At 43.8% G+C, this 27444-nt stretch overlaps 1 protein-coding gene, 1 long non-coding RNA gene and 1 other non-coding gene across 10 annotated transcripts in view; 1 reads left to right on the forward strand and 2 right to left on the reverse strand.

Annotated features, from left to right (window-relative positions):
* The window catches only part of DIXDC1 (DIX domain containing 1), a 79723-nt gene that overhangs the window by 4549 nt on the left and 47730 nt on the right, over positions 1-27444 (reverse strand). For 6 of the 8 annotated variants that reach the window (XM_070426056.1, XM_070426060.1, XM_070426059.1 and 3 more), the window contains 13 exons: positions 26398-26546; positions 23389-23478; positions 22102-22155; positions 20327-20377; positions 17269-17373; positions 16825-16878; positions 16256-16348; positions 16104-16175; positions 14448-14537; positions 13943-14104; positions 13122-13188; positions 1583-1688; positions 640-748 (listed from right to left, as the gene is read on the reverse strand). In XM_070426056.1, the coding sequence (XP_070282157.1) occupies positions 640-748; positions 1583-1688; positions 13122-13188; positions 13943-14104; positions 14448-14537; positions 16104-16175; positions 16256-16348; positions 16825-16878; positions 17269-17373; positions 20327-20377; positions 22102-22155; positions 23389-23478; positions 26398-26546 (1202 nt within the window). The other 2 variants (XM_070426061.1, XM_070426062.1) reach the window with 2 other exon arrangements.
* On the reverse strand, positions 11810-11913 carry LOC139019170 (small nucleolar RNA U13). Its single transcript, XR_011473055.1, has one exon. It is a non-coding gene; the product is annotated as a small nucleolar RNA U13 (small nucleolar RNA).
* LOC139017522 (uncharacterized) lies at positions 16037-27284 on the forward strand. The gene is made up of 3 exons (XR_011472867.1): positions 16037-16527; positions 18197-18356; positions 26467-27284. It is a non-coding gene; the product is annotated as an uncharacterized lncRNA (long non-coding RNA).

Genomic DNA, 27444 nt, shown 5'->3' on the forward strand with positions numbered 1-27444 from the left:
TTAAAAAACCAAAACATTTCAGTGAGGAACTATTTACAAAATAAAATACTGGCTTTCTCAACCCTCTTCATTCTAAAACTACAATGAAAGCACTTATAGTGTTCCATAACCTAAAACTCTTTTCCACAAAAAAGTCTATTTTTAGCAGATGGGCTATAAAGAGAAGCATAGGCTAAGAAAATAATCAAGGTGTTAAGAATAAGTACAGTTGACTTTTCAGAAGTTCCTCACTTTCATATCTGAGAAACTACCACCACTATATACACCAGTTCCACATTCCTGCCTATTTATTTTGCTCTACAGAGGAAGCAGAAAGTTTTCTAAGATTTGACTACAATTACAAAAGGGACCCCAAAGCCAAGCTTTTGTTCAATCGAAGGTCCTTTATTTTTCTTAAAATAAAAATTCTATACAAGTTTGGTCAAAATAATTAAGTCCTTGAAGTAAAGCAGCTATCAACTTCTTGGGCCACTCCTTGACCTTCTCAGTCTAGAGTAGTCAGACTGGTCTGAGGCTTTGGGAAGTTCCTCTGACCTGGTTAGGGAACTCAGGTACTTCTGGATACTAGTCCTTGAGTAGAAGGCTTTGGGGTTAAGGAACGACCAATAATACCACCCAGACTCCCCAGGAACACTGTACCTCCTCTTTAACAGTGCCAAACTCAGGATCCAGCGCTTTGAAGTGATACCGGTGATTCCCTTCTCGGTCAATAGCTGCTTTAAAATCCTTCAATGTCACCTCCCCCAACCTGCAACAAATAGAGCTCTAAAATAGACTGTTTATCAACAGGTTGGAAAGATAAGGCTAGCTTTAAACCCAGGCCCCTGCCAAAGTCTCTTGAGACAGAAATAGTTTGGTTTCGTTAGGTCACTGTCCCTGATAACCCAGATGATTCTACAGAGCAGAGGTTAGGGAGCCAGTCACCAATAGGGAATAAAAATGGCATTACAAATGGGGTGATCTGAGAATTTAAAATAGATTTATTCAGTAACAGCCAAATCACTCTCTTCCTTTTCTCTGGATAAAAGACATAAGGTCTCTGAAATCTAATTTGTTGAACTCCCTTCTAACCCAGACCAAGTAAAAGCAGACTCTCTAAGAAAGAGAAATCCTCACTTTCATATCTGAGAAACTACTTTTCTCAGTAGTTGGTTCCACAGCTTAAATATCTTATTTCAGAGCCTTTAACCTTAGAAGGGAGTATATTGGCCCAGTGTTTGCAGTTTCTTTTAATATGATTTCTCAATACAGTAGTTGTAGTAATCAAATAGTAACAAAGATCAATGATAGCAATCCATGGCTATCAGCAGGAACTATTTTGAGCACTCAAACTATTTTCCTAACTTGAAGCCTATTTGCATATCAAGATTGGAAGCATAGTTGTTATGTCTGTGCCTAGCAGATCATGACTTGTCCCTTGTAATGCCCTTGGTAAAGCTGAAACTAGAATCTCTGTCCTGTGCTCTCCTCACCTCACCATACAGCTTCTCAAACACCTCTTAGCTGGTTAGATGGATGGGCAGTAACTAATGATTCTGCCTTCCTGCCCTTTTAAAAAGAGAAATAGTTCCACAAATCTTACCTCTTTGGTATATTGACCATGAAGGGTGTAAGTGACCGGTCAGTGAAATAGAGCACTTTAGTGCAGGTGCTGCTGACAGTTGGAGAGCTCTGTGAGTGAGGCAACGCTGCAATCAGAGAGACTGTGGTCAGAACATTCAACTTGCAGCCACCCACCCCTCATTTCCAGGTTTATTAAATGTCCCAGGAGGATGGCAGGGGGGTGGGGAAGAGATTAACCAAAGAATTTATATGCATAACTATGGACAGACAGCAAGTGAAGGCCTGGGGGGAGAGAAGGGTAAAGGGGGGGAGGGGGGTTAATGGGGGGAAAAGGGGACATCTGTCAAACTTTCAACAATAAAGATAAAATTTTTAAAAAATGTCCCAGGAGGATGAAGCTGCCTGAGGTCACAGTACACTTTTCACACCCTTGCCAAACACCAAGTCCACAGGGTGTGACCCACAGGAAGTCACCACTAGGGCTACAAAGACAGGAAGTGCTTTGGATATGGACACTACCACAAAGACCATCATTTCTTATCCATTCTAGGTATTTCTAGTAGGGAAATAGCAACTGTTCTGCAGGTATTGTTGCTAAGAGTCAAAAGAGGCCAGAGAAGCAGCAACATTTCAGCTAGGGCAGAATGGACACACAGCAGGAGCTGCAGACACTGCCAACACTTACATTTTGGAGGTCTGGTAGAGAATGCTCATGCAATTCATGAAATGAGAAATGAATTGGAACAAGAACCACAGGAGCAAAATAACCTTAGAAACTCAGATGCCAAGGGAGCCTCATGATTCCAGTCTAAGACGATCTACCTTATCCCTTAGCTACAGAGGATCTATATGTGCTGGCCCATCGTTTTTAACTCAGTTCTCTTGATCCACATCTTGACTCTAGCTTTGTATAGGTACTTATGTAAAATTTTTATTTAGTTTTAAAATAAATTTGTATTTTTTTAGAATTATTAAAAATTGATTTTAGAGGGGTGGGGGAGAGAGAAACATCAATGTGAGAGAGAAACACTGATTGGTAGGTTCCCTGACCAGAATGAACCGCAACCTGGGTATGTGCCCTGACTGGGAATAGAACCCAGTGACAATGATGCTTCAACCAATTGACCCACACCAACCAGGACTGGAAACTTTTTATTAATGAGTACTTGTGATTATGACTTTAAGAGAACAGGAGGAAAGACCAATCAGAAACTTTTATCATAAGGACCAAAAAAAAATAAAGTGTCATTAAAATCTGTCCTGTGCCCTAGCCGGTGTTCAGCGTTTAGAGCATCGGCCGGCACACCAAAGGGTCATGAGTTCGATTCTGGTCAAGGGCACATACCTGGGTTTCAGGTTGGATCCCTGCCCTGGTCAGGGCATGTGTGGGGGAGACAACTGATTGATGTGTCTCTCTCACGTTGATGCCTGTCCCCGTCCCCACCTCTCTTCCCCTCCCTCTCTTCCACTCTCTCTCTCAAAAAAAAAAAAAAAAAAAATCAATGGAAAAATATATCCTCAGGTGAGGATTAACAAAAATAAAAAAATCTGTCCTGCAATTCCATCTACATTTATTTTCTTCTTAACTTTTTCTAGACATTGATCTCATTCAAACTGGCAGCCACAGGAGAGCATTTCTAGGAAGGGGTTTCAAATAAAGGAGAGTGTGAGGGAAGAATTAATACAGGGGAAGAAAGACAAGGGAACATTCATTCTTTGTATAGCAATCACAGTCAGTTTTCAGAATTTTTCTTCAAAGAATGCCAGTTGCCGAAACCGGTTTGGCTCAGTGGATGGAGCATCAGCCTGCGGACTGGGGGGTCCTGGGTTCGATTCCGGTCGGGGGCATGTGCCTGGGTTGCGGGCACATCCCCAGTGGGAGATGAGCAGGAGGCGGCTGATCGATGTTTCTCTCTCATCGATGTTTCTAGCTCTCTCTCTCTCTCCCTTCCTCTCTGTAAAAAATCAATAAAATATATTAAAAAAAAAAAAAAAGAATGCCAGTTATTAAAACTATATGCCATGATGCTCCTTGGACTCTAGCACCTAAAACAGTCACTTTAATCACTAAATTTTATTATTGATTGATTCATTCATTCATTCAACAAATATTTATTGTACACTTACCATGTGCTAAATGAAAGGGCGAGGGCTAGGCCCTCCACCTTGCCCCAGGGTAAGGGCTAGGCCCTCCACCTTGCCCCAGGGTAAGGGCTAGGCCCTCCACCTTGCCCCAGGGTAAGGGCTACGCCCTCCACCTTGCCCCAGGGTAAGTGCTCCATCTTACCTTGGCCACATGCTTGGCAAGGAGCTTCTTCCCGGAAGTCTAAGCCTCTGCTAGCCACACCCAGGAACAAGACACAGACTTGTGCCTGGCCAATCGGCAGAGCACAGTCCTTTCTCCTCCCCTTCCTCCAACTCCCCCTATATAACCGGTCTCCACACAGAGTTATCTCTCTCTCTGCTTCCTGTCGCTGCGTCGGCAAGGTGGGGGAGCCGAGCTAGCTCGAATAAAGACTCTTATGCTTTTGCATCGGACTGGTGGCTCCCTGATGTGGTTTCTTGGGGATCCTGAAATCTGGGCATAACATTTGGGGGCTCGTCCGGGATCCCCAAAACCATTGAGGGACCCCCCCAATCCGTAGAGTCTGACTGGCCGCGGTAAGTGTCTGTGTGTTGTGTATTCTGTTCTGTGTGATATATGTTATCTCTAAGGGACTTTTCCTGTATCTGGAGGAATGGCTTCTAGATGGTACTCACCTTCAAAACTCAGACTGGCTAAGGGTTCGAATCTGGCCTATCTTTGAAAAATGGTAGAAGAGAAGCATTCCTAGGCAGTTTTCTACTGCCTCTGTTCAGGGACTTGTTCTGTATCTGTTCTGTGTGAGCTCACTTCTGAAATCTGTAATCGCCCGCAATGATCTAAGTGGACGCACGGGGGGATCAAGGGCGGGAGGAGTCGGGGGACGCCTCGACCCTCCATCTGGAGGGGTGTAGTTTTGCTTCCGCGGAGTCGGAAGGTCTGTAGGAACCCCCTCAATCTGAGAATCTGAGACGAGGCGGGTCGCTCCCGCCGGTTTGGCGTAAGGCCATCGTCTAGTTGCTTCCATGGAGTTGGAAGGCTGTTCTTTGGGGCCCTCTGTTTGTCTGTGTCTGTGTTTTTCTGTTTTCTGTGGACTTACTGGACGGATGTTATGGGACGATGGGACGGACTCAGACTGCTCCTTTGGGTATTGTGATTGATCATTTCAAGGAGACTGGGGGAGGCTGTAGAGCTCCCTCAGGAGTTGGGAAGTTGTTGTTTAAACTCTGAGTGAATGTCTGGTGAAAGTGTGTGAGTGTGGAGGGAGGGGGTCTGCCCTCTCCCCCCCTTTGTGTGGCTCCACGACTTCGGTCAGGTGGGCATCTGAGTGAGGATCTGTGAAAACAGGTCACCCCCTCCCCAAGTAAATGCGTCTGGGATTTCCGTGCACGTGTAGAGAGAAAAGCTGGCTTAAAACTAATGCGCGCACTGTCCGATTTTGGATAGAGTTTTGAGCTAGAGTCTCTTTGCAGATGTGCAGGATGGAGCCCAAGACTGATCATTTACCCAAAGGAAAAAAAAAAAAAGGATGCTAGCTAGATTCTAGACTGATTGAGAAATGCTGAATATTTTGACTTGCCAGCTAAAAGTTTAAGGTTCGGATTGAATTGGGAAAATTTGTGTAATTCTGGTAACTAAATGCCTTTGCTTATTGGTCCTGATTTGCAAAAAAAAAAGTGTAGACAGCCACCATTTTGGGCTGCATGACTTGGCAGCCGCATGACTTGCCGCTCCCCTGGGGGCCGCCATATTGAAACAGCAAAGGCCCCTCCCTCTGATTTAGTCAAGGGTGGAGCTTTAAGGTGGAGTTTTATGGGGCAGGAAGTGTGCTTGCCTCACGGATTTATTTAATACTATTTTAAAGCTAATCTCTTAAATCTAGAAAACCCTGCTTTCCTTAAAATAAGGGCAATTAAAGGTTATATGTTCCCTCCCTAAACAAAAGTTAAATAGCTTATGTCAAAGTCTTAAAAGGGACTGATAGCAGTAATCCAATTTCTAAAGTCAGGTAGAAACTGGTTTCATACTGGGCTTAGAGGGCACATTTTTCCTCTGCCTGGGAGGGACGGCATAGCTGTCCCAGGATCAGAGGGCTCCAGTTAACTTATCAACTCAGTGTTCTGGAGACCCAGGACTGTAATTTAGATAACATGCCTAAGTTTAACCCAGGTTACCCACGGGCTCTAGATAATATGTTAATCAAACTAGGTTATCTGTTGGTATTTTGTGCTGTAAATGTGGCATGCGCCTGTGTAAAAGTGTTTTTGTTTATTCCTGTTTTGTTTTGTTTTCTCCTGTGGTGATTCAAAGTTTTTAATGGGAAATGTTATCTGTCTTTATTGAAAATTGTTTAGCTAGTGAAATTTCTGTTTGTGTCTAAAAAAAAAAAAAAAAAAAAAAAACAACCACAGGCATGATTTCTTTGAGGCTGAGTGCTCTGACCGATAGCAAAGTACCCTGAGCGGCCGCTGGGATCTTTCCCTAAGGGCGCTTGCTCTCTGTCAGAGGTGGAATCGGCCCGCCTAACTAGTAAACATCTCTGTCTGTTTGTTTGCTGAGAACTTTGATTTGCTATTTGATATTCTGTGCTGGGTTGGGATTTTGAAATTCTGGGGTAGATTTAAAAGGTATTTGTGGATTTTCTAGTCTGATTGGGACATTTAAGTGTGGGGCTCACAGTTCCTCAGGGCAGAGATTTCATGGGCCCTCCCCCTGCCTGTGAAAGGAAGGCAACGGGCCCTAGAATCTGTGCGAGACCAGCCCAACCCCAACTCCTCATCAGCACAGACCAGGAGATTGGGTCTACGACAGAAGGCACCACCAGGAGACCCTCGAACCACGTTGGAAGGGTCCCTACACTGTGGTGCTGACGACCCCCACCGCTCTCAAGGTAGACGGCGTAGCGACCTGGGTCCATCACACTCATGTCTGGTCAGCGGACCCATCCGTGATCCGGGAAGACTTCGTCACCAAATGGAGCGTCGATCAAGATCAACGCCACCCGCTCAAGCTCAAGCTACAGCGTGCTTGACCTGCCTGATGCTGGTAACATTGCTCGCGATCACTCCTGTTGCCGGGAGCTCCCACAATACTGTGTAATAGACTTAGATTATGCCTGCATCTTCATGGACATGGCTCCAAAGAGACAAGGACAATTTATAGGAAGATATTGACCTTTGATTCTCTTGCAGGTTTGAATGTATGTTGACTGTCCTGGAAGGGGACTGTGGGGGGTGAACCCCAAGAGTAGAGGGTGTCTGGCTGCCAAGAGGGCAGGTGCCCAACTGGGCAGGGAAGGGTGCCCATCAGGTTTTGGTCTTTGTTGAGAGACAGTTGATGGTTGGCAGCTTGTATATTGTCTTGCAGGCCTGCGTAACCATGCCCATGTCAGGGGTAGTACAAACCTCAACTGTAGAAAGCTGGGAAAGGCCTGTTTGGAATAGAAGGTCTAAGGCATGGTTATGCATAGAAAGAAAGTTTAATGGCAACAGTTACTGTTTTGTTATAACTCCATGAAAAGGAATTGGCAAGGAAAAATCAGAAAATCTTAGAGCAGATCAGTATGTTTTTCTCCTTACATAATTCCTCTGAAATATTGGCAATGCTAAACAAGTCATGGCAATACATTTCTTTGCATAGATTCAATAAGACTGGTTCCTAATAGTGGTTTTATTAATGGAAAACTTTGACTGGAGTATCATGTTTTAAAGAGCCCTGTCTGAGCTCTAAAGACTTGAAGCCAGTAAAAATGCCACGAAGAATGCCTGGTATCCTGCTTGGAAGCCCTGAAGATGGCTGACGCTGGAGCGTCAGGCCCATGCCCTACCATTATTGGCGGTTGGTAAGAGTAGAAGGGGAGCAGTAGGGATGCCTCTGCATTCCTGCGGAACCCCCACACACTCTGGGCCGCAACAAGTAGGAGGGCTAGTGAGATGGGCTAAAAGCCTAGAGCGTGGGCTCAGGTGGAGTTGCTACAGGTGAGGGATTCACCTAACTCAGCAGATACTGCAGGCGGGCCTGATGGCAGCTGGGTGGCGCGGCTTCCTGGCCCTACGGGGCACATTAAGATTCAACCATGAGATTCCAGCAAAGGTAGTCAGTTACCATTCTTGTTGTGTTTATGCAAACATCAGGACAGTAGATAAATTAATCTTGATTTGGCTTTTTGATAGCCATGGAGGAATTTTAAGAAGAAAAATCCTATTTCAATAGAAGTTGTTAAAGCTAAAATGGTTTCTTTCCCTTCCACCAGACCATTTGTTAAGATATGCCCAGTACGGGCCTCTAGCAACGGTGGAATAGAAAAGCAGTCCGTCTCATGATTGAGCCGGAAGTTCCAAGACAAAGGGGGGAATGAAAGGGCGAGGGCTAGGCCCTCCACCTTGCCCCAGGGTAAGGGCTAGGCCCTCCACCTTGCCCCAGGGTAAGGGCTAGGCCCTCCACCTTGCCCCAGGGTAAGGGCTACGCCCTCCACCTTGCCCCAGGGTAAGTGCTCCATCTTACCTTGGCCACATGCTTGGCAAGGAGCTTCTTCCCGGAAGTCTAAGCCTCTGCTAGCCACACCCAGGAACAAGACACAGACTTGTGCCTGGCCAATCGGCAGAGCACAGTCCTTTCTCCTCCCCTTCCTCCAACTCCCCCTATATAACCGGTCTCCACACAGAGTTATCTCTCTCTCTGCTTCCTGTCGCTGCGTCGGCAAGGTGGGGGAGCCGAGCTAGCTCGAATAAAGACTCTTATGCTTTTGCATCGGACTGGTGGCTCCCTGATGTGGTTTCTTGGGGATCCTGAAATCTGGGCATAACACTAAATTTCGAGAATATAGAATCAACCATATGTGGTCTCTGACCTCAAAGAGTTTACAGTCTAGTATGGATGACAAATATGGATATAAATAATTACACTGAAATCAGACTTGTGCAAACTGCACAGGACTGAAGATGGAGTGGTTAATTCCACCTGGAAGAGATCAGAAGGCCCCATAAAGCACTTTAAAAAAATCATCAGATAGAGAAGTCGAAAGGGCATTCCAAGAGGGAAGGATACATGTGTGTGCATGGAATGTGATCATGTATTTTAAAAATTAAAAGTTAACTAGTAAGGCTGGACAGATCACAAGGACTCTGCTAGCATAAAACATTTAGATATTAGTCTTAAGCTCTGGGGAGATACTGAAAAAGAGTGACATAATCAGACAGTAGGAAGGCCAATCTAGCAGCAAAGTAAAGTATGAATTGGATGGGAGAAACTAGAAACCAGTATTCCCATTAACAGGCAATTAAAAACAATCTGAAAGATGAGGGAGGGCAAGATGGAGTCAGAGAAGGAATGGATTTGAGGAACCTTTATCTTTTATTTTTTTAAATATATTTTTATTGATTTCAGAGAGGAAGGGCGAGGGAGAGATAGAAACATCAATGATGTGAGAGAATCATTGATTGGCTGCCTCCTGCACGCCCCCTACTGGGGCTCAAGCATATGCCCTTGATGGGAATCAAACCCTGGGACCCTTCAAGTCTGCAGGCTGAAACTCTATCCACTGAGCCAAACCGGCTAAGGCAGATTTGAGGGACTTTTAGAAGGGAAAAGTCTTGGTACTTGGGATACAGTTGAATGTTGGGGGTAAAAGGGAAGATAGTCTGGGGGGAAAGATGCATGGCAGTATTCCATTGTGTAAATGTACCACATCTTCTTTATCCATTCATCTACTTATGTGCACTGGGGCTGTTTCCAGGTCTTGGCTATTGTAAATAACATGGCAGTGAACATAGGGGTGCATGTTTTCTTTCTGACTACGTGGCTGTAAAGAAGAAGGAACTCTGTGACAGCATGGATGGACATGGAGATTATTATGCTAAGCAAAATAAGCCCGTCAGAGAAAGACAAATACATATGATCTCATATGTGGAATCTAATGAAAAAAATAGGACCAGAGCATGGATACATGGAACAGACTGGCAGATCTCAGAGGGGAGGGAGAATGGAAGAGATTAGCCCAAGAACATATATGCATATATGCAGAGCCCATGGATGTAGACAATGTGGCGAAGGCCAGGGGGAGGAGGGGTGAAATAGGGTAAAGGTGGGGGAAATGGAGGACATCTGTAAGTCTGTCAACAATAATAAAAAAAAAAGATGCATGACAGTACTATTAACTAATATAGGGATAGAGAGGTGAGTTATGTCATACTTTAAAATGTTTATTGGTTGCCTTTATGTATCAAATACTAGAGATGCAAAAATAAATTAGATCCAGTCCCCATCTTTAAGGAGCTCAAAGTCTAGTGGGGTGAAATAGCAAAACAATTACAATATAATAAAATGTGAAAATAATATTGCTATGTACTGAATTCTGCCCTTCCCAAATTCATATGTTGAAACCATAAACCCTAGTGTGATGGTATTACAGACAGTATCTTTAAGGATGGATTAAAGTTAAGGGACGTTATAAGAGTGGAGCCCTGACCCCATAGAACTGGTGCCTTTATAAGAAGAGGAACAGACATTAGAGCTCTCTCTCCACCATGTGAGGACACAGCAAGAAGGTAGCCATCTGCAAGCCAGAAGAGAGCTCTCCCTCACCAAAACCTGGCCATGCTGGCACCCTGATCTTGGAGAACTGTGAGAAAATAAACTCCTGTTTTTTAAGTCACTCAGTCCATGGTGTTTTGTTACGGCAGCCCAAGTTAATACAGATGTTATGACACATTCTGGGTGAATTTCAAGGAAAGGGTAATCATGAAGTCAAATGCCACACAGAGGTCTAGTAACTAAAAAACAGGTTTAGTAACTAGGTCATCGATGACATTAGAGAGCAGTTTCAGTTGATTAGTAACGAAGACTGAGTTGGATTACAGACTTTCCCAGTGAAACAAGAGTAATGAGGGAGAGCAAGCCTTACACAACATTAAATCATGATAAAATAATTGTTACTTCAGTGTGAAATTACTATAAAAAGCATGTACAAAAAGCTCAAATAAAAGACCCCAAAACAAATCTGTGTGTGTGTGTGTGTGTGTGTGTGTAAATTTAATACATAACTTTAAAAGGCATCACAAATCAATTTTAGTTTTTAAGTTCATGATCATTTGGAGTTAATTTCTGTATATGGCATAAGGTATGTGTCAAGACTGTTTTTATATGGGTCTCTAATTACTACAGGACCATGTGTTGAAAAGCCTGTCCTTCTGTGTTGTATTTTTTTTTCTGGTTGGGTAACCTAAACCTTCGTTCCTTTTGCCATTGACTAGCCCTTTCACAGCTACTGAAAATCTACTGGCCAAATATTTCTGAACTCTGTGTTTTGTTCCACTAATCTATGTGTCTATGCATTCACCTATACTGTAGTAACATTTTAGTTTTGAAATCAGATAGTGTGGTCATCCAAATACTTTGTTCATCTTTCTCAACTTTTTCTGTATGGCTAGTCCTTTTTTTTTTTTTAATAATTCTTTATTGTTAAAAGTATTACATATGTCACCTACCCCCCCCCCATTAACCCCCTCCAGTCTGTGTGGCTATTTTAATCCCTTTATTGTTCCATATAAATTTTAGAATCAGCTTGTTTATATCTACAAAAGGATTTTTATTGGAATATGATTGAAGCTATAGATTATTTGGGGAGAATGGATCATCTTAACAATATTGAGTACTCTAATCAAGAAACATGGTATATCTTCCCATTTCTTTATATGTTCTTTGATTTATTTCATCTGTGTTCTATAGCTTTCTTTTTTAAAATATATTTTTATTGATTTCAGAGAGGATGGGAAAGGGAGAGAGAGATAGAAACATCAATGATGAGAGAGAACCATTAATCAGCTGCCTCCTGCATGCCCACAGTGGGGATCGAGCCCGCAATACGTGCATGTGCCCTGACTGGGAATCAACCTGGTTCATAGGTTGATTCATAGGTTCATAGGTCGATGCTCAACCACAGAGCTATGCCAGCCGGGCTGTGTTCTATAGTTTTCAACATAGAAATGTTGCACATATTTTATAAGATTGGTTGGTACCTATGTATTTAACGATTTTTGGTCCTACTATAAGTGGTACTTAATTTTTTTTTTCTATTTCCAAGTATTCATTGCTAGTATATAGAAGTACAATTGTGTCCGGTAACCTTGCTAAACTCATTTCTTTTTTTCTTTTTTCATTTTTTCACGTCAGACAGGTAATGTGCCAAAGGTATAACAAAGTTCGTGGGAGGCACATCTCATACAGCAGTGTGAATACCCAATCATCACGCTTATGAACTACAAAAAGATCCCAAACTCATTTATTTAAAAATATATAATTAATATATATATATTATATATTATTTCAGACAGAGAGGGAGAGATAGAAATATCAATGAGAGAGAATCATTGATCATGTGCCTCCTGCATGCCCCCCACTGGGGAGCCCGCAACTCAAGCATGTGCCCTGACTGCAAATCGAACTGTGACCTCCTGCTTCATAGGTCAAGACTCAACCACTGAGCCATGCTGGCCAAGGTTTCATGTTTCTTTTTTATTGTTGTTAATATTTTTCCATTGATCTATTATAGAGAGTGGAAGAGAGAGGGAAGGATAGTGAGAAACATCAATGTGAGAGAAACACATCAATTGGTTGCCTCCTGCATGTGGGAGAAGCCTGCAACCAAGGTATGTGCCCTTGACAGGAATCGAACCCGGACCCTTTGGTCTGCAGGCCAATGCTCTAACCACTAAGAAACACTGGCCAGGACATACTTTAGGTTTTGTTTATTATTATTTTAATTGCATATGTGAAATACAAAACTGGTTATGGTTAGCTTTATACTATTTGGTTTTTGAAAATTATTTACATACTTTTAGATTGGGTCTGGGTAAACTATAAAAGATAAGAAAATATGAATGTTATTAAATCAAAAGGTAAGATATAGAGTAAAACAGAAATTATGAGGCAGGGTAGATTTCCAACATGTTGGAATGAATAGGGGGGAAAATGTAATGAGTAGGCATCGAGCTGGTAAAAAATACTACCTAGCCATGACCACTAGATGGCGAAACGATTTTGCAGGACTTAAACCGAATGACATAATAAGCAAAGTTTTAAGGAAAATTCCCCCCCCCCAAAATCAAGCTTGTTACTGCAAGGAAGAACTGGAATTTTCTGTGCTATTTGGGTTGTAGGATGATTTGTGTGTGTTTTTGTTGTCTTAAATTTTATTTGGTATAAATGTTTTAAGCTTGTAGTATTTCCCAAAGATATTTTAGCCTTTCTGAGTCAACAGAACAGCACCCTGCACATGGTTAAATAAATGGTACTTGAAGTGATAGAGGTGATGATGATGGTATCTTCATAGTCCTAGAAATAACTCGGTACTAACTAGTATTGCTCCAGAAACAACACATTATAAAAGTGAAATTATATAAGAAAAAGTCGATCCACAAAATACTAACGTCTGATCTAATATTCTAGGAGACCTTACTGAGCAATAATGAGCACTTACTGGAATTAGGGGGCCAGGACTCCCGGTATTCACTACCTGCTTGAGTTCTGGGTGACTTGCCCCGAACCTGGAGAGCCACACAAAAATCACAAGAATTATGATCAACGGCAGAACTTAACCAAGAAATTTAAATTTTAAAAGTGTGCCTAAAATATACTCTTTCTACCATTTGCCTAAAATATACATCTTCTTCCACAGTGTATAAAACTGTACATATTTATTCTAACAATAATGCACATTTATAAAAGGCTTTCTAATTTTCCAGCATTTCCCGTATATTGCCTCATCTAATGCGAGCTCATTCAGGGGAGAAGGGGAAGGGAAATAAGCAATAAAGAGAGAGCTGTGGGGCCAAGCACAACAATTCCTTCGATAGTTAAACAGTTTCTAGGAGTGCCGAAACCGGTTTGGCTCAGTGGATAGAGCGTCGGCCTGCGGACTGAAAGGTCCCAGGTTCGATTCCGGTCAAGGGCATGTACCTGGGTTGCAGGCACGTCCCCAGTAGGGGATGTGCAGGAGGCAGCTGATCGATGTTTCTCTCTCATCGATGTTTCTGGCTCTCTATCTCTCTCCCTTCCTCTCTGTGGAAAATCAATAAAATATATTTAAAAAAAAAAAAAAAACAGTTTCTAGGAGTGAGAATTATCATGACTCCCTCCCCGGATTGTCAAACCATGATGAAAAGGAAAACCAAAGAGAAAAGCAATTGCAACCTTCGGCAGGGTCTCATCCTTTAGCACTGCCTTCCTCTAGATTAAAATGGATAAAGTTAAGCTTCTTTGGGAGCTTGCCTAAGAGAAACAGCAGAGAACGAGGATTACCCGTTTTTCTTGCTTCTGCTGGGTCTCCATGACATGCAGGCGCTCCATGAGGCTGGAGATGCCCTGCTCCAGGCTGTCGATGGTGTGGTGCTGAGGGTCGTGGCCGCTGAAGCTGTTGCGCAGGCTGCGGAGAGCATCGCGCACGAGCTGCAGGTCGCTGGTCTGTGGGCGAGAGTGAGGTGCTGCTGGCATGCTGCAGTGTCATGTCATTAACCATATCCTGGCCACTGGGCTTAAGAAGACATCAGGGAGGAATTTCCAGGATAGATCTTTTATTTTTGAGGGAGGAGGTGTGGATTATAGGAAATGGTCCTCCACAGAAGCAGGCCTACTGTTTCCCACCAAATCTTCATTTCAAATAACAAGTGCCTCAGATCTTTACACACCGAACAGATGCAAGAATAGGGAAGTGGGATACAAAAGGCGAGCCCACTGGTGATGGCTAAGGTGCTCTTCTGGTTTCAGCTGCAAGTGGCAGGTCTGCACTCAAATCTTAAGCACCTACCCCTCTAGGAGTGATTGAAGTGGCTCCTTTTCCTGCCGCCGGAGGGAGAAAACCATTGCTTTGAGAGCTGTGACTGTTGTAATTGGTCACCTACAGCAGCAAGAAGAAATGATGCTTGTTGTGAGAGAATTCCAAACCAAGATGTCCTGTCTTACTTTTCTTCTTTACATTTGTCACTTCCTGACATAGTTTATAATTATATAATTATATATATGTTTCATATCTCTATTAGAATGTACAGGGCTTTTTCCCCCTTTGTTCATCGCTGCATCCCCTGTACTTGACCCTTCACAGGCACTGTTGAATGCAGAATAAACAAAAGGGAAACCTCAGCTGGGAAGCCCCCAACCTAGACTCTGCCTGGCCACTGGAGGGCCCGAGAATGCTGCTACAGCACCTCTGGCCTTTGCTTCAGTCATTTAAAAATAAAACCAATGACTTCCCTCCCTCCCTCCCTCCCTTCCTTTCTTTTTGAAATATCTTTTTATTGATTTCAGAGAGAGAGGAAGGGAGAGGGAGAGAGGGATAGAAACATCAATATTAAGAATCATTGATGCCCTAACCCAGTGATTCTCAACCTTCTGGCCCTTTAAATACAGTTCCTCATGTTGTGACCCAACCATAAAATTATTTACGTTGCTACTTCATAACTGTAATGTTGCTACTGTTATGAATCGTAATGTAAATATCTGATATGCAGGATGGTCTTAGGCGACCCCTGTGAAAGGGTCGTTCGACTGCCAAAGGGGTAGGGACCCACAGGTTGAGAACCACTCCCCTGGTTTGGCTCAGTGAATAGAGCCTTGGCCTGCAGACTGAAGGGTCCCAGATTCGATTCTGGTCAAGGGCATGTGCCTTGGTTGCGGGCACATTCCCAGTAGGAGGTGTGCAGGAGGCAGCTGATTGATGTTTCTAACTCTCTATCCCTCTCCTTTCCGCTCTGTAAAAATTCAATAAAACTTAAAACTTAAAAAAAAAACTTAAAAAAAAAAAAAAAGAATCATTGATCAGCTGCCTCCTGCACGCCCCCTACTGGGATTCGAACCAGTAACCCAGGCGTGTGCCCTGACTGGGAATTGAACTGTGACCTCCTGGTTCATGGGTCGATGCTCAACTACGGAGCCACACCAATCACGTAATGACTAACTTTTCTTGATCCTGATTGTGAGCCAGGTGGATCTACCAGGACTATGTTTAGTCATCTACCTGGATTATTATTTTTTTTAATTTAAACTCTTTATTATTGAAAGTATTATATATGTCTCCTTTTTCCCCCCATTGACCTCTCCCCAGACACTCCCACCCCCCATACCTGGGTTATTTTATGTATTCTTCATAATGGCAGAGAGGGCCACTATTATTTCCATTTTCCAGATGAGCCTTATTTCTAAGGTTCAGAAGCAAGTAAATTAAAGTCACACAATGGTCAAAAGTGGTAAAGATGTACCAATGTTACACCAATAAAGTTAATTTTAACAAGTGGTAAAGATGTACCTGAAACCAGATTTTCTTATCCTGGAATCTGCATTCATAACCCCCTCACCAAATAACCTCCTAAAAAACTGACCTGTGGCCTTGGTTCCGTCCTGATTCAGAAACAAAACCCCCCTCTTTGCCCTTGTAAATGTGGGAGGGAGACCCCGAGTTGGAGGTTACCTCATCTGCCTCTCTTTTCATACAGTGAGCCAAAAGGACATCCTTGTGTTCTAGCTCCCGCTCGAGATCCACCTGCAAACCAGAGACTAAGTCAGGAAAGCATTTCTTCAGGCCACAGGGACAGGAAAGTCAGTGGCTGAAGATGTCCCCACCTGCTGGTAACTGGCCTCAGAGAGTTTCCGGAGTGCTTCCTCCAGCTTGGCCTGGTGATGCTGAAGCAGGCGGTCCTTCTGCCCCAGCTCCTTCTGCAGTAGAGAGAGAGCGTTCAGATGTGGCAAAGTCAAGAACATTGAAGAGTTCACCCCTGCGATGCAACTTCCATGGGAGGAAAGCGGAGCCTTGGGGGAACGGTGCTTTCCTCAAGCTACACCCCACACCACACACACCACAGCAGTCTTGCACAGCACAAAGGGTTCTTGGAAGGGTAAGGAGAAAGGGAACTACTGTTTGCAGAAGGACCACTACATGCTATCCATGCTAGTTAGATAGAAAGGGTAGGACTGAACTGAGGTTTCCACACTCCTAGTTCTGTGCTCCTTCTCCTAGCCATGCTCTCTATCTTCAGGGTTAGGGTGCGTGAATCAAGGGAACACAGAAAAGGATTTCCTTGCCAAAAGCAAGGATGAGCAGAGTACTTAAGTGCTCTTTGAACAACAGCAACATGGGCTGTTCATAAGACAAGGTCAGGTGGAAATTATTTTCAAACTGACGTTCTTCTTACTTTATATTCTCCCAAGAGCCGGTTCCTCTCATCTAGCTTCCTCTGCAGATCCACCTGCAAGAAGGACAAGAAAGAATTGATGGCAGGAAGGTGCTGTCTGCCAAGCCCAGCAGGAAACTAGCTATTTAGTAACCAGGGTTCCTGTGGGAAGCAGAGGGCATGGCTGTGGTAGAGTCACACAGCTGCTCTGCGTGTCTACACAGACTGTGGACACTGCAGCCTCCGTGTCTCAGTGTCCTCAACGCTGAAGGGCTTGAGGCCAGTGTGTTGGAGGCTCTCCCTTGGGAACAGACGCAAGTCTGACAGGAAATAAAATAACCACAGACACTGAGAGCAGACAACCTGAAATTGGGAGATTAGGACAGCAGACCTAACAGGACTTCATGCAGGACCCTGTTTTGCTCCTGGGGTTCAGTGAGGTCAGAGTTCATTCATTTAACTCACATTCTGGTTGTGCAGCTCGTCTTTGTCCATATTTGCCCGCAGTAGCTCTTGTTTGAGCTGAAGAACAGATGTGTCCTGCAGAGTCAACCTCTGCTGCAAGGCATCCTGGGGGGGAAGCATACTGATTATTGTGGTCCCAATTAATCAGCCAGCCAGTTATTACTAATTTATTAACCCCCTCACTGTGTATCCAGCATTAGTTCTGGCAACGCCAGTGGGAGTGACTTCAGGGATGGCCACAGGAGATGAGCAGGGGCTTTCTGACCCTTCCAGGACAGTGGCACCTAAAGGACAATCCTATCCATTGTCCTACCAAACTACATGAAACCTGATTTTCCTTCACTTGGTACTCACCACTACCCTCTGCGTCATTCCTGATGGTGTGGTGTCCTAGGGCAAGGTCTTGGTCAATAAAAAGGACTTAGATTCAAATGACAAGTTCACCACTTACTTTTGTGAGTGACCTTGGACAATGCACTCTCCTTCCTCCCCCCTGGCTTTCTCATCTATGTCTTGGGCATATAAATACTCAGTCTACCTCGCTGCCGACTCCCCATTTCCTAGCAAGCCTATCTCTGCCTGCCACCCTATTCATCCAGAATCCCTGAAGTCCCTCCACCCCGCCTCCCAGACCCCTGCACCTGCAGGGGCTTCCATGCCTAACCTGGACCAGGACTGGGAATATACATAGTTCCATGCTCAGAACTGCTCTTGGACTATGGTTCCTCCTCCCATATCCTAGAACCTTACCAACTTTAGGCTATCTTTCTCTCAGCTTGGACACCCTTGGTTTCTCCCATGCTTAAGAAAAGGTGAGTTATACATACTTACTTAAAAGGGTCATTCCTCCGACCACTGTGACCTCCAATGGAACTGTGGACTGGGGCTGCATTCCAACATACTGACCCTGACTTTCCTCTCTTTACAGACCACAAAGAAATGGTGCGGGCTCTGGAGAATGCGGGAGCCCATTCCTGAACATGCTGTCTGCCAGGACAGCACGTGGCAAAGGCAGTCTAAGAGGCCCTGGCACCAGCAGTTCAGAGGAACATTTCCCAGTGCTCCATGGGAGGAAAAGAGCTTCTGTGGTTAATAATTCTAAACTTGCTTTGGGCCACCTTCCTTATGAGAAACCTCCCCGGGTCCTTTAATATGTTACTATTCACTGTGACTCCTCAAGTCCAGAGGGCAGCTCTCCAACTTACTTGACCATGGAACACGTTTGTTTCTGAAGTATCTCAAAGGACTAAGGCTCTGAAAATGCTCTAGTCTAGCCCATGAATGGAAGTGCAGGGAAGAGGGGAACACTGTTTTCCACTTCCAGTATTTATACACAGACATGCTCCCACTTGGGTGAAATAACATACATTCAAGGTGATTAGCTATATCACTGGTTGTATGAGCAAGTGATTAAATAATCAATATAGTGGTACAGTGTGCAGCCACAAGCAACATGTCAAGCTGTATTTGCTGTATACTATTATTTGGGGGGAAATTATGTATGTACTAGAGGCCGGGTGCACAGTGGGGTCCCTCGGCCTGGCCTGCGGGAATCAGGCCAAAAATGGCTCTCTGACATCCCCTGAGGGGTCCCAGATGGCAAGAGGGTGGTTCTCAGGTGACGCTCCCCAGAATCGGGCTCCCTCCTCTCTGGTTCTGAGTGTGTCACCTGAGAACCATAGCTGCCAAGTCACCGCACCTTGGCAGCTCCTGCATTAAGTGTCTGCCCCCTGGTGGTCAGTGTGCATCATAGCTACCGGTCGGACGGGAGCTTAGGCTTTTACAGTGGGACCTTGACTTACGAGTTTAATTCGTTCCGTGACGGAGCTCGTAACTCAAATTACTTGTATGTCAAATCAAAAAGTGAACAAGTGAGACACGTGATGCTGGGCTGATGTTGTGGCGTTCACTGTGATGTTCGCTGCGCCAACTAGCGGTGGGGTATCTGAAGCTGGGTCGTAACCCAAATTTTAGCTCGCAACTCAAAGCAAAAAATCGGCAGAGAGACAGCTCGTATCTCAAAAAACTCGTTAGTCGGGACACTCGTATGTCAAGGCCCCACTGTATATATAGACTAGAGGCCCAGTGAACAAAATTCATGCACTGGGCGGCGGGGGGGGGGGGGGGGGTCCCTCAGCCCAGCCTGCGCCCTTTCACAGTCCGGGAGCCCTTGGGGGATATCCAACTGATGGCTTCTGGCTGAGCAGCAATCCTCCTGTGGGATCGGGCCAAAACCAGCTCTCCAACATACCCCGAGGGGTCCTGGGTTGCAAGAGGGCGCAGGCCAGGCTGAGGGACCCAACCAGTGCATGATCGGGGCCTTGGAGAGACGGGGAGGTTGGCCAGCCAGTGAGGGACTGTGGGAGGGCTCCAAGGCCAGTCCGGTCCATCTCGCATAGTCCCGATCAGCCGGATCCCAGCAGCAAGCTAACCTACCAGTGAACGTCATAGTAAGCAATTGAGCGGCCTTAGCATATCATTAGCATATTACACCTTGGCCAACCAGTCCACCGGACACAGCATATTAGGTTTTTATTATATAGGATTTGTTGATAACTGATAAGTTGCCTCCAGGAGGAAGAACTAGGTGACTGGGGGGACAGGGCCAGAAGTCAGGCTTTTCAAGGATTATCTTTTTGTACCTTATTAACTTTAAACCATTTCAATACTATTAACTATTCAAGAACTAAGTAAATTACAATTTTAAGAGGATATATCTCTTTAGAACAGATACAAAAATAAAACTGAAGAGAACTGTAGGAATTGATTGTTTATAGATAGAAACAAACAAGGCAGCACAGAGGGAAGTGGCAGCACCAGGGGTCATAACCCCCCAGAAATAAGCCTCAGCAAAACAAAGGTGTATTTTCCTTACCACGTCTCACTTCCCATCCACAAAGCTGTCCCTTTCCTAACAGCACAGAGTCTGCCAAAGGCCCCACCATGTATACAAAGAAAGACTAGAGGACCCATCCAGCCTCCTAGCACCTACTCTTACCAGTAGACTACTCGACCTTGTAGATAATTTATTTAAAGATTTAAATGTCTTCCTTTTTACCTTTATCCCCTGTAAGTTTCTGGCTTCTTGTTTACATTTCAGCAAGTCCTTCTGCAAACCAAACACAGTTAGATCAGATGGAGCATCTGGACTGCTTCAGATGCATTACCTCTTTCTGTCAGTAGGAACGCAAAACTTAGATAACCATTCTATGAAAAAGTAACTGTGAACTGAGGCAGAAAGGTCTGGTCCAGTGAACAGTGAAGGCTGACCCAGTCCATTCTTCCCTGTGGCACCCAGGCCCAATGCCAAGAAAGAAGACACCACACAGTCCCATAGGCTTTCATTCCTACAATTAGCAATCTTCACCACCAGGAAACGGAATCATAATAATCTAAATCCCTCTCATGAAATACGTGATCCATCTCAATATGCCTACCCCCAATGTCTTCAATGATTATCTTCGTTTCTAATGTTTAGCCAAGGGTCAAACTGCTTCTGATTCTCCAAGAGCGTGTTGTTTTTCATGGACCAAACAAAAATAAATTTAGCCCAATAATGCAGTGCCAAGTAACTACCCCTCCTTGACAATAGATTAAACATACATATATGATTATCACTGGGAAAGAGATTTTAGGAGAGGAACACCCATAACTCGGACCCACTCTCTTCTTAATGCATCACATCAAGAGTTTGGAATTAACACATCCGAAATGGAAAAGGTTAACCTGGACTCCACAGATGGGCTCCAAAAATTCAAGTCAGTGAGTGTGTGTGCATGTGCTCTTGCATATTTCTGGGGAGAGGGTTAATGGTTTTAGGCTATACTTATGGCTCAAAAAAAAGTTAACACATTGCGGACCAGTAGTTTTATTGCTATCTTTACCCAGTGGCCAGATAAGTTTTTATTGAATGAGTACAAAAAACGTTTTACATAAATGTTAAAGGCACGCTTTAAAATTAAATACCCATAGCATTTTGAAGTTATTTATTACATGTTCTTACAAGCTAATATCTTTTTAAATTATGATACTTGGTAAAACACTGTGAAGCGAGAATTCTCGTGATTCGTCCGCAATGTGTTAAGATCCACTGACCTAAAAGAATTCTGGGAAGTATTCATTTAAAAAGATCTGCCCTAGCCAGTTTGGCTCAGTGGACAGAGCGTCGGCCTGCAGACTGAAGGATCCTGGCTTCAGTCGGGGTGCATGTGAGAGGCAACTAGTCGATGTGTCTCTCTCACATAAATGTTTCTCTCTCTGTGTCTCTCCCCCTCCCTCCCACTCTCTCTAGAAATGAATGGGAAAATATTCTCGGGTGAGGATTAACAACAACAAAAAGATACTGGACTATATTTGATAATATTATACTGCATATTTGAAAGTTGCTAAGAGAGTAGATCTTAAAAGATATCATCACAAGAAAAAAATTTTAACTGTGATCATTTCTGTATATATATATATATATACACACACACACACACACACACACATAATATATATGAAACCAATAAGATGTTTATCTGAAACTAATATGTTTATGTCAATTATAAAAAAGAGCATACTGATAATAGATCCAGTTTTTATATTAGTTAAAAAAATAATGAAACATTTCAAACATATAAAGGTATAATGACATAGATGCCTATTACTCATCACTGAGATTAAAAAGATGTTACCTTTTGCCATATATAGAACACATCTCTCTTTCAATCAAAGGCATAATACAGTCATAGGTACAGCTAGAGTCATGAGTCTGCATCCTTTACCCCCTCCCTATTACTGTCCTGAAGTTTGAATTTTTTTCAAAGGGTAAATGTACATGTCCTGACATACCTTTAGGTCCTGATTCTCCTCCACACTCTGATCCAGACGACTTTGGATTATAATCTGAATATAAGGCAAAAAGAGATGGTTAAGTACCTCTGCTGTGAAATTCAGAGGCCATTCATTCAATAGGTATCTATTGAACACTCACTATCGTGGATACAAAGGATAGAAAACAGTGCCTGCTCTCTAGTGGACGCATATGCCCAGGGAGATGGAAGGAGATGAATATGGACAAAGTTTATAGTAGAGTGAGTAAATATGTGTTGGATGCAGGATGTTGGGCAAAGGCAAAGAGAAATAGCAAGGGATGAAGTTGGAGAGAAAAACAGGGGCCGGATCACAAAAGGCCAGAGAGGGCAATGGGGAATCCATGAAACATTTTAGGCGAAGAGATGACAAAATGAGGTTTCCCTTAAAGGTAAATCATTCTTGCTGTTTTATACAAAATGAATCAGGAAGAACAGGAGAGGAATCAGGAAAGCTAGTTAGAAGGTCGCTAGAATATTGGATAAAGGCCTGAATTAAAGTAGTGGCTGTGAGAATGGAGAAAACTGGATGAAGATATTTAAAAAGTCAACTGACAAAATTTAGTGACTAATTGGTTATAGAGGGGAGGGTCAGACAGGGTTAAAAAAATGATATTTAGATTTCTGTTTTGGGTATTTGGCTAGATGGACAGTAATAAGAAACACAATCCAAAAGGACAAGTAGTTTTGGTGGTGGTGAGAGAAGGGAGAGAAAAGCTGTTTAATTTAGGATTCATTGAAATGGAGATGCTGATGGAATACACAAGTGGAGGTAATAACAGGCAATTGCATGTTGCATATATAAATCTAGAAGTCCACAGAGAAACTGAGCCAGAAATAAATATTTGAGGCGACATCTGAGTCAGGTGGGAGGTGAATGAGGCCATGGGGGCACCTATTACCCAGGGGAAAGCATGAGACAGGAGAGGGCCCTAGGAGCAAGCATTTAAGGCTCAGGCAGAAAAGGCCCCTGAATGTAACGCCCGAGGGTAGGGTCCTGGGACTGTTCTGGCATTAGCATATCTCCAGCACCCTGAAACAGCAACTAGCACAGTCAGCGCTCAATAAATATTTGCTGATTGATTGAATGAATGAAAGGAAGATAAAAAGAAGGGAAAAGTACTCTAAAATAGAAGAGAAAAACCAGGAGAGTTGGAGTTAGGGAAGAGTACATTTCAAGCAGGTGCAGACAATGGGGTCAAATGCTAAAAACAAATCAAGTACATTAACTAGGTTATTTGGTTTTGTCACAAAAGATGGAGCTCACCAGTTGCTCCTCGGGATTGACTCCTGGTTCACAGAGGGCCAAGGGCCTGTCCTGCTCATCTTCGGGCAAGGACCCACTGAGCAGCAAGGCCTGGTTAACCACAAACACAGAAAGAAATATAACTCCATCAGAGAACTGAGTCTGCAGTTGGTGGGCTCATCCCTTATTGAAATCACTCTGTACTTCCTCTAGAAATTTCCTTGGTAATTTGTGACCATGGTCCTCCAACTGCTCATCTTGGGTCTATCTGGAGTTCCTCTGCTCCAAGGCTCTTTGGCTCCAGAAAACAATCTAAAATAAACATTCCTCTTGGAAGCAGCATTTCAAAACCAGAACCCCTCAAACTGAATTTTGCCAGCTAGGAAATGAACTAAAAGCAGTGTAGAATTTTCTAGCATATAAAAGTTTATTATAACAAATTAGAATTTATAGCACTGCCTTGGGTTTGTTAGAATAATTCTGCATTTTAACTCCCCAAGGCAACCTGATAGAACAAGAAGGAAAACGTACTTGCAGAGAAATATGGGCATTCATTTCCACTCCCCACACCAAGCTTTGTTTTCATCAGAATATGGAGGGGGCAGATTTACCCTAAAGCTAAGGAAGCTCAAACTCAAGGGCCCCTCACCTGGTCTGCCCTCCCAAGTTCCTATATCTAATATTGGATGCATAATCTGTAATCTTAATCTTTTTAAAAATATATATTTTTATTGATTTCAGAGAGGAAGGGAGAGGGAGAGATAGAAACATCAATGAAAAAGAATCATCGATAGCTGCCTCCTGCACGGGGATTGAGCCCCCCACTAGGGATTGAGCCTGCAACCTGGGCATGGAGTCCTCAACCTGAGCATGTGCCCAAACTGGGAATCGAACCATGGTCGACACTCAACCACTGAGCCACACCGGCCAGGCTGTAATCTTAAAGATGGCCTCCCAAACTGTGTACTTTTGGACTCACAAAACTTGGATCTACCCCTGCAGGCAGGTATTACAAGACCTATTAGCTGAATGAAAGATTTAAAAATGTGTCCTCGTCTTATATCACGAGCTTTCTTAATCCAATCAAGAGAAGAGTTAGAGATGAAATCCTGTTTCAATAAATAGTATAACACAAATTAACCACAAATGTTGGTATATACAAATCCAACCACTGGTTGGTCTACCAAGCACTAATTAATACTAAAAGTTTAGTAAATAAAATTAATTTGGTTATCCCATAGGGTTGTGGCAAAAGCTATGCATAGACAAGTGTAAGAAGCCACAGAGCTGCAGGGAGCTAAGGGAGAGCCATGTTACAGAAACACTGACCCTAATGGCAAAGTGCTAGATGGGCTCTAAAGAGAGCCAGGAATAAGTCAGAAACCAGGTGTGGCTTAGCAACTTGTTCACCCCTGAAGGAGTTAAAACACCAGTGGCTGCTGTGAGCCCCACTGTATTCCATAGGGAACTGAATTCTCATTGTGGTCATGTGGCTGTGAATTAAACGCCTCTGTTTGCAGAGAATATTAGAATGCTGACTTTCTGCCTATCGATTCTCTTCTTTTTCTGTCTAATCCGCCATCGGGTTTCTTCCAGACTGAAAAATGCAAACCAAACTGATGGATATCTATGTTCATATAATCACATTATCCTGGGGAAACTTGGTTGGGTGTAACCCCAAAGTTTTTCATGCTTTAATAGTTTCAATTAAAGGACAGCACACACACACACACCATTAATTAAACCATTCCTTAATGGAGTGGCAGAAAATGTTTATCTAAAAGGCAGACATTTAAAATATACAAAGAGCCCAGCCTGTGTAGCTCAGTGGTTCAGCGTCGACCTATGAACCAGGAGGTCATGGTTCGATTCCCAGTCAAGGCATATGCCTGGGTTGCCAGCTCAATCCCCATTGTGGGGTGTGCAGGAGGCAGCCGGTCAATGAATCTCTCTCATATTGATGTTTCTATCTCTCTCTCCCTCTTCCTTCCCCTCTGAAATCAATAAAAATATATTTTTTAAAAAATTAAAACATACAAAGAAAATGGATGGGAAATCAACAACTCTCCGGGGAGGAATATTTAGGCAGTAAACATTCCTCCAACCCTTCTCCGTTCCTGGGGCATACATTATGCAAATATTTTACCACAGCACCAATCTCCCTTTTTTTAAGGAGCCCTTTGTGTCCTCACCCTGTTGCTGGTTGGCTGTCAGCACCGCCTCCACCGCCAGCCGGCTGCCAGAACCACTCACATAATGCGGGCTTTGTTTATGTCTCCATAAATATTTGACAATTCAAGAGCAGTGCAGTTCCCAGCACAAACAGAAAGGAATATTCCTAGACAATTTCAGGGTCATCAGCACACTACAAGGGCTCCCCCAAATAGAAACAGATGCACAAAGACAGAGGGCTGGGGGCTCATTTCAGAGTAGAAACCAAGTCAAGTGGGTCAGCCGGCCTCTGGGAGATTTCCTGAGCTGGCACTGAAGGTATAGGAAAGACTGAAGGGCTTTGTTGCTCAAAGAAAACCTCTTCTACCTGGTGACGAAGCCTGGGCATTCACTCGCAACGCATTAGGAGCGAGCGGAATCCTTTAGCTAGATTCAGACAGAGACCTTGGTATTACGGGCTCCCGCACCCTTCCTGAAACAGTCCTAGGAGACAATCCCTGACTCTTCAGAGTGCCATTATTTGGTGAAAGCTGCAACTGCATGGCAGTAGCTGCAGCTCGGGCAGGAACCCACCTGTGAGCTGAGAGCCAGAACAAGGGTTTGGTAAGGCTTGATGGCTCCCAGGCTCGTAGAACTCCTGACAATTGTGTTGTAAACAGGAGCCCATCTGGTCCATGTAAGAGCTTTACTCACAGAGAAGGAATTGTCTGCCCTTTGAGTCACACTCCCTCTGTCCAAACTCCCCATTCAACTCTGACCTCACACAAAACTGAGTCAGTTTATTTTCAACTGACACCAGTGATTTAAGAATAATAATCAGTTGGTGCGCGGAAGACGAACGACACGGGAAGGAGCTACCTGTAATCCTGATATCATTTTCTTGGCTTCCTCCATTTCTTTTTCTAAATGTTCTTGTTGTTCCAACAGCTGTTCTTCCCATGAAGTCTCCAGACAGGTGGTGGGGCTACCTGGTCGCCAGTCTCGGGATAATGGAGAGTCTGTCTCCTCTACAACACGAAAGGAGGGAGTACAGTCCATGTTGAAGAAAACTGAATTTCCGGCAGGAAGCGTTCACAGTCCTCGCATTCACAGGTTCAGGTCACTGCCTCCTGAACCTGTCCTCGCTCACAGCCTGGACTCGCCACCAGGTGGGGTTGTGAGGCATAAAGAATTGGCTATTAACTCAGACCCCAGGCTCCAGGGAGCAACACTTACTCTGTTGGGGAAACACATCCTCTTCAGAACGTTTAGGAAGCAATAAGACCTCCTGTTTGGGAGTCTTGGTATGGGACATATAGATGTTACTATTAATTCTCTAGAACTGGCACTCCCGGAGCTTGATTCTGCCAGGTACAAAGAGGGGAGCTGTCAGAGGCCATGAAAACAAAAGTCCTGTTGGTTGCTCGGGAGATTCAGAGACCATTCTGTCATATAACAGTGTCTCACACAGGAAAGGAACCAGTAAAGCATATTTGCACAAATTGTTTAATCTCTCTCTCTGGTTTTGTTTTATTTTTCTGCCTTTACAAGCGCTTCTGATTTCATTCATAGAAATGAGTATAGTAAGTCGAATCCCTCTGGGTTTCTGTGAAGATTAAATGAGGTAATTTATGCCCAGGGCCATGTGGTGTGGAGCCCAGAGCAAGCACTCAGTAAACGCTCTCCCTCTCCCTCCTCAGGGTCCCAGGAGTGTCTGACTCAGAAACATGCTCAGTGGTACTCTTTGATACTAATGCTAGGTTTAGAGAGGGAACAGAATAAGGAAGAAATCAATTCCAGTTTTTCTTCTAAGGGTGTCGGTTGCATTGTATCTCCTAATAGGCGAATAAAACTCTATCTAAATCACGTGTTTTGCTTCTTCCTGCTTTCCTCTATGTTTATGTGAGTAAACAGAGAGCAACTGAA

The sequence above is a fragment of the Myotis yumanensis genome, unplaced genomic scaffold (genome assembly GCF_028538775.1).
Source record: "Myotis yumanensis isolate MYYU_CA2020_CCGP unplaced genomic scaffold, mMyoYum1.0.hap1 SCAF_10, whole genome shotgun sequence".
Taxonomy (NCBI): Eukaryota; Metazoa; Chordata; class Mammalia; order Chiroptera; family Vespertilionidae; genus Myotis; species Myotis yumanensis.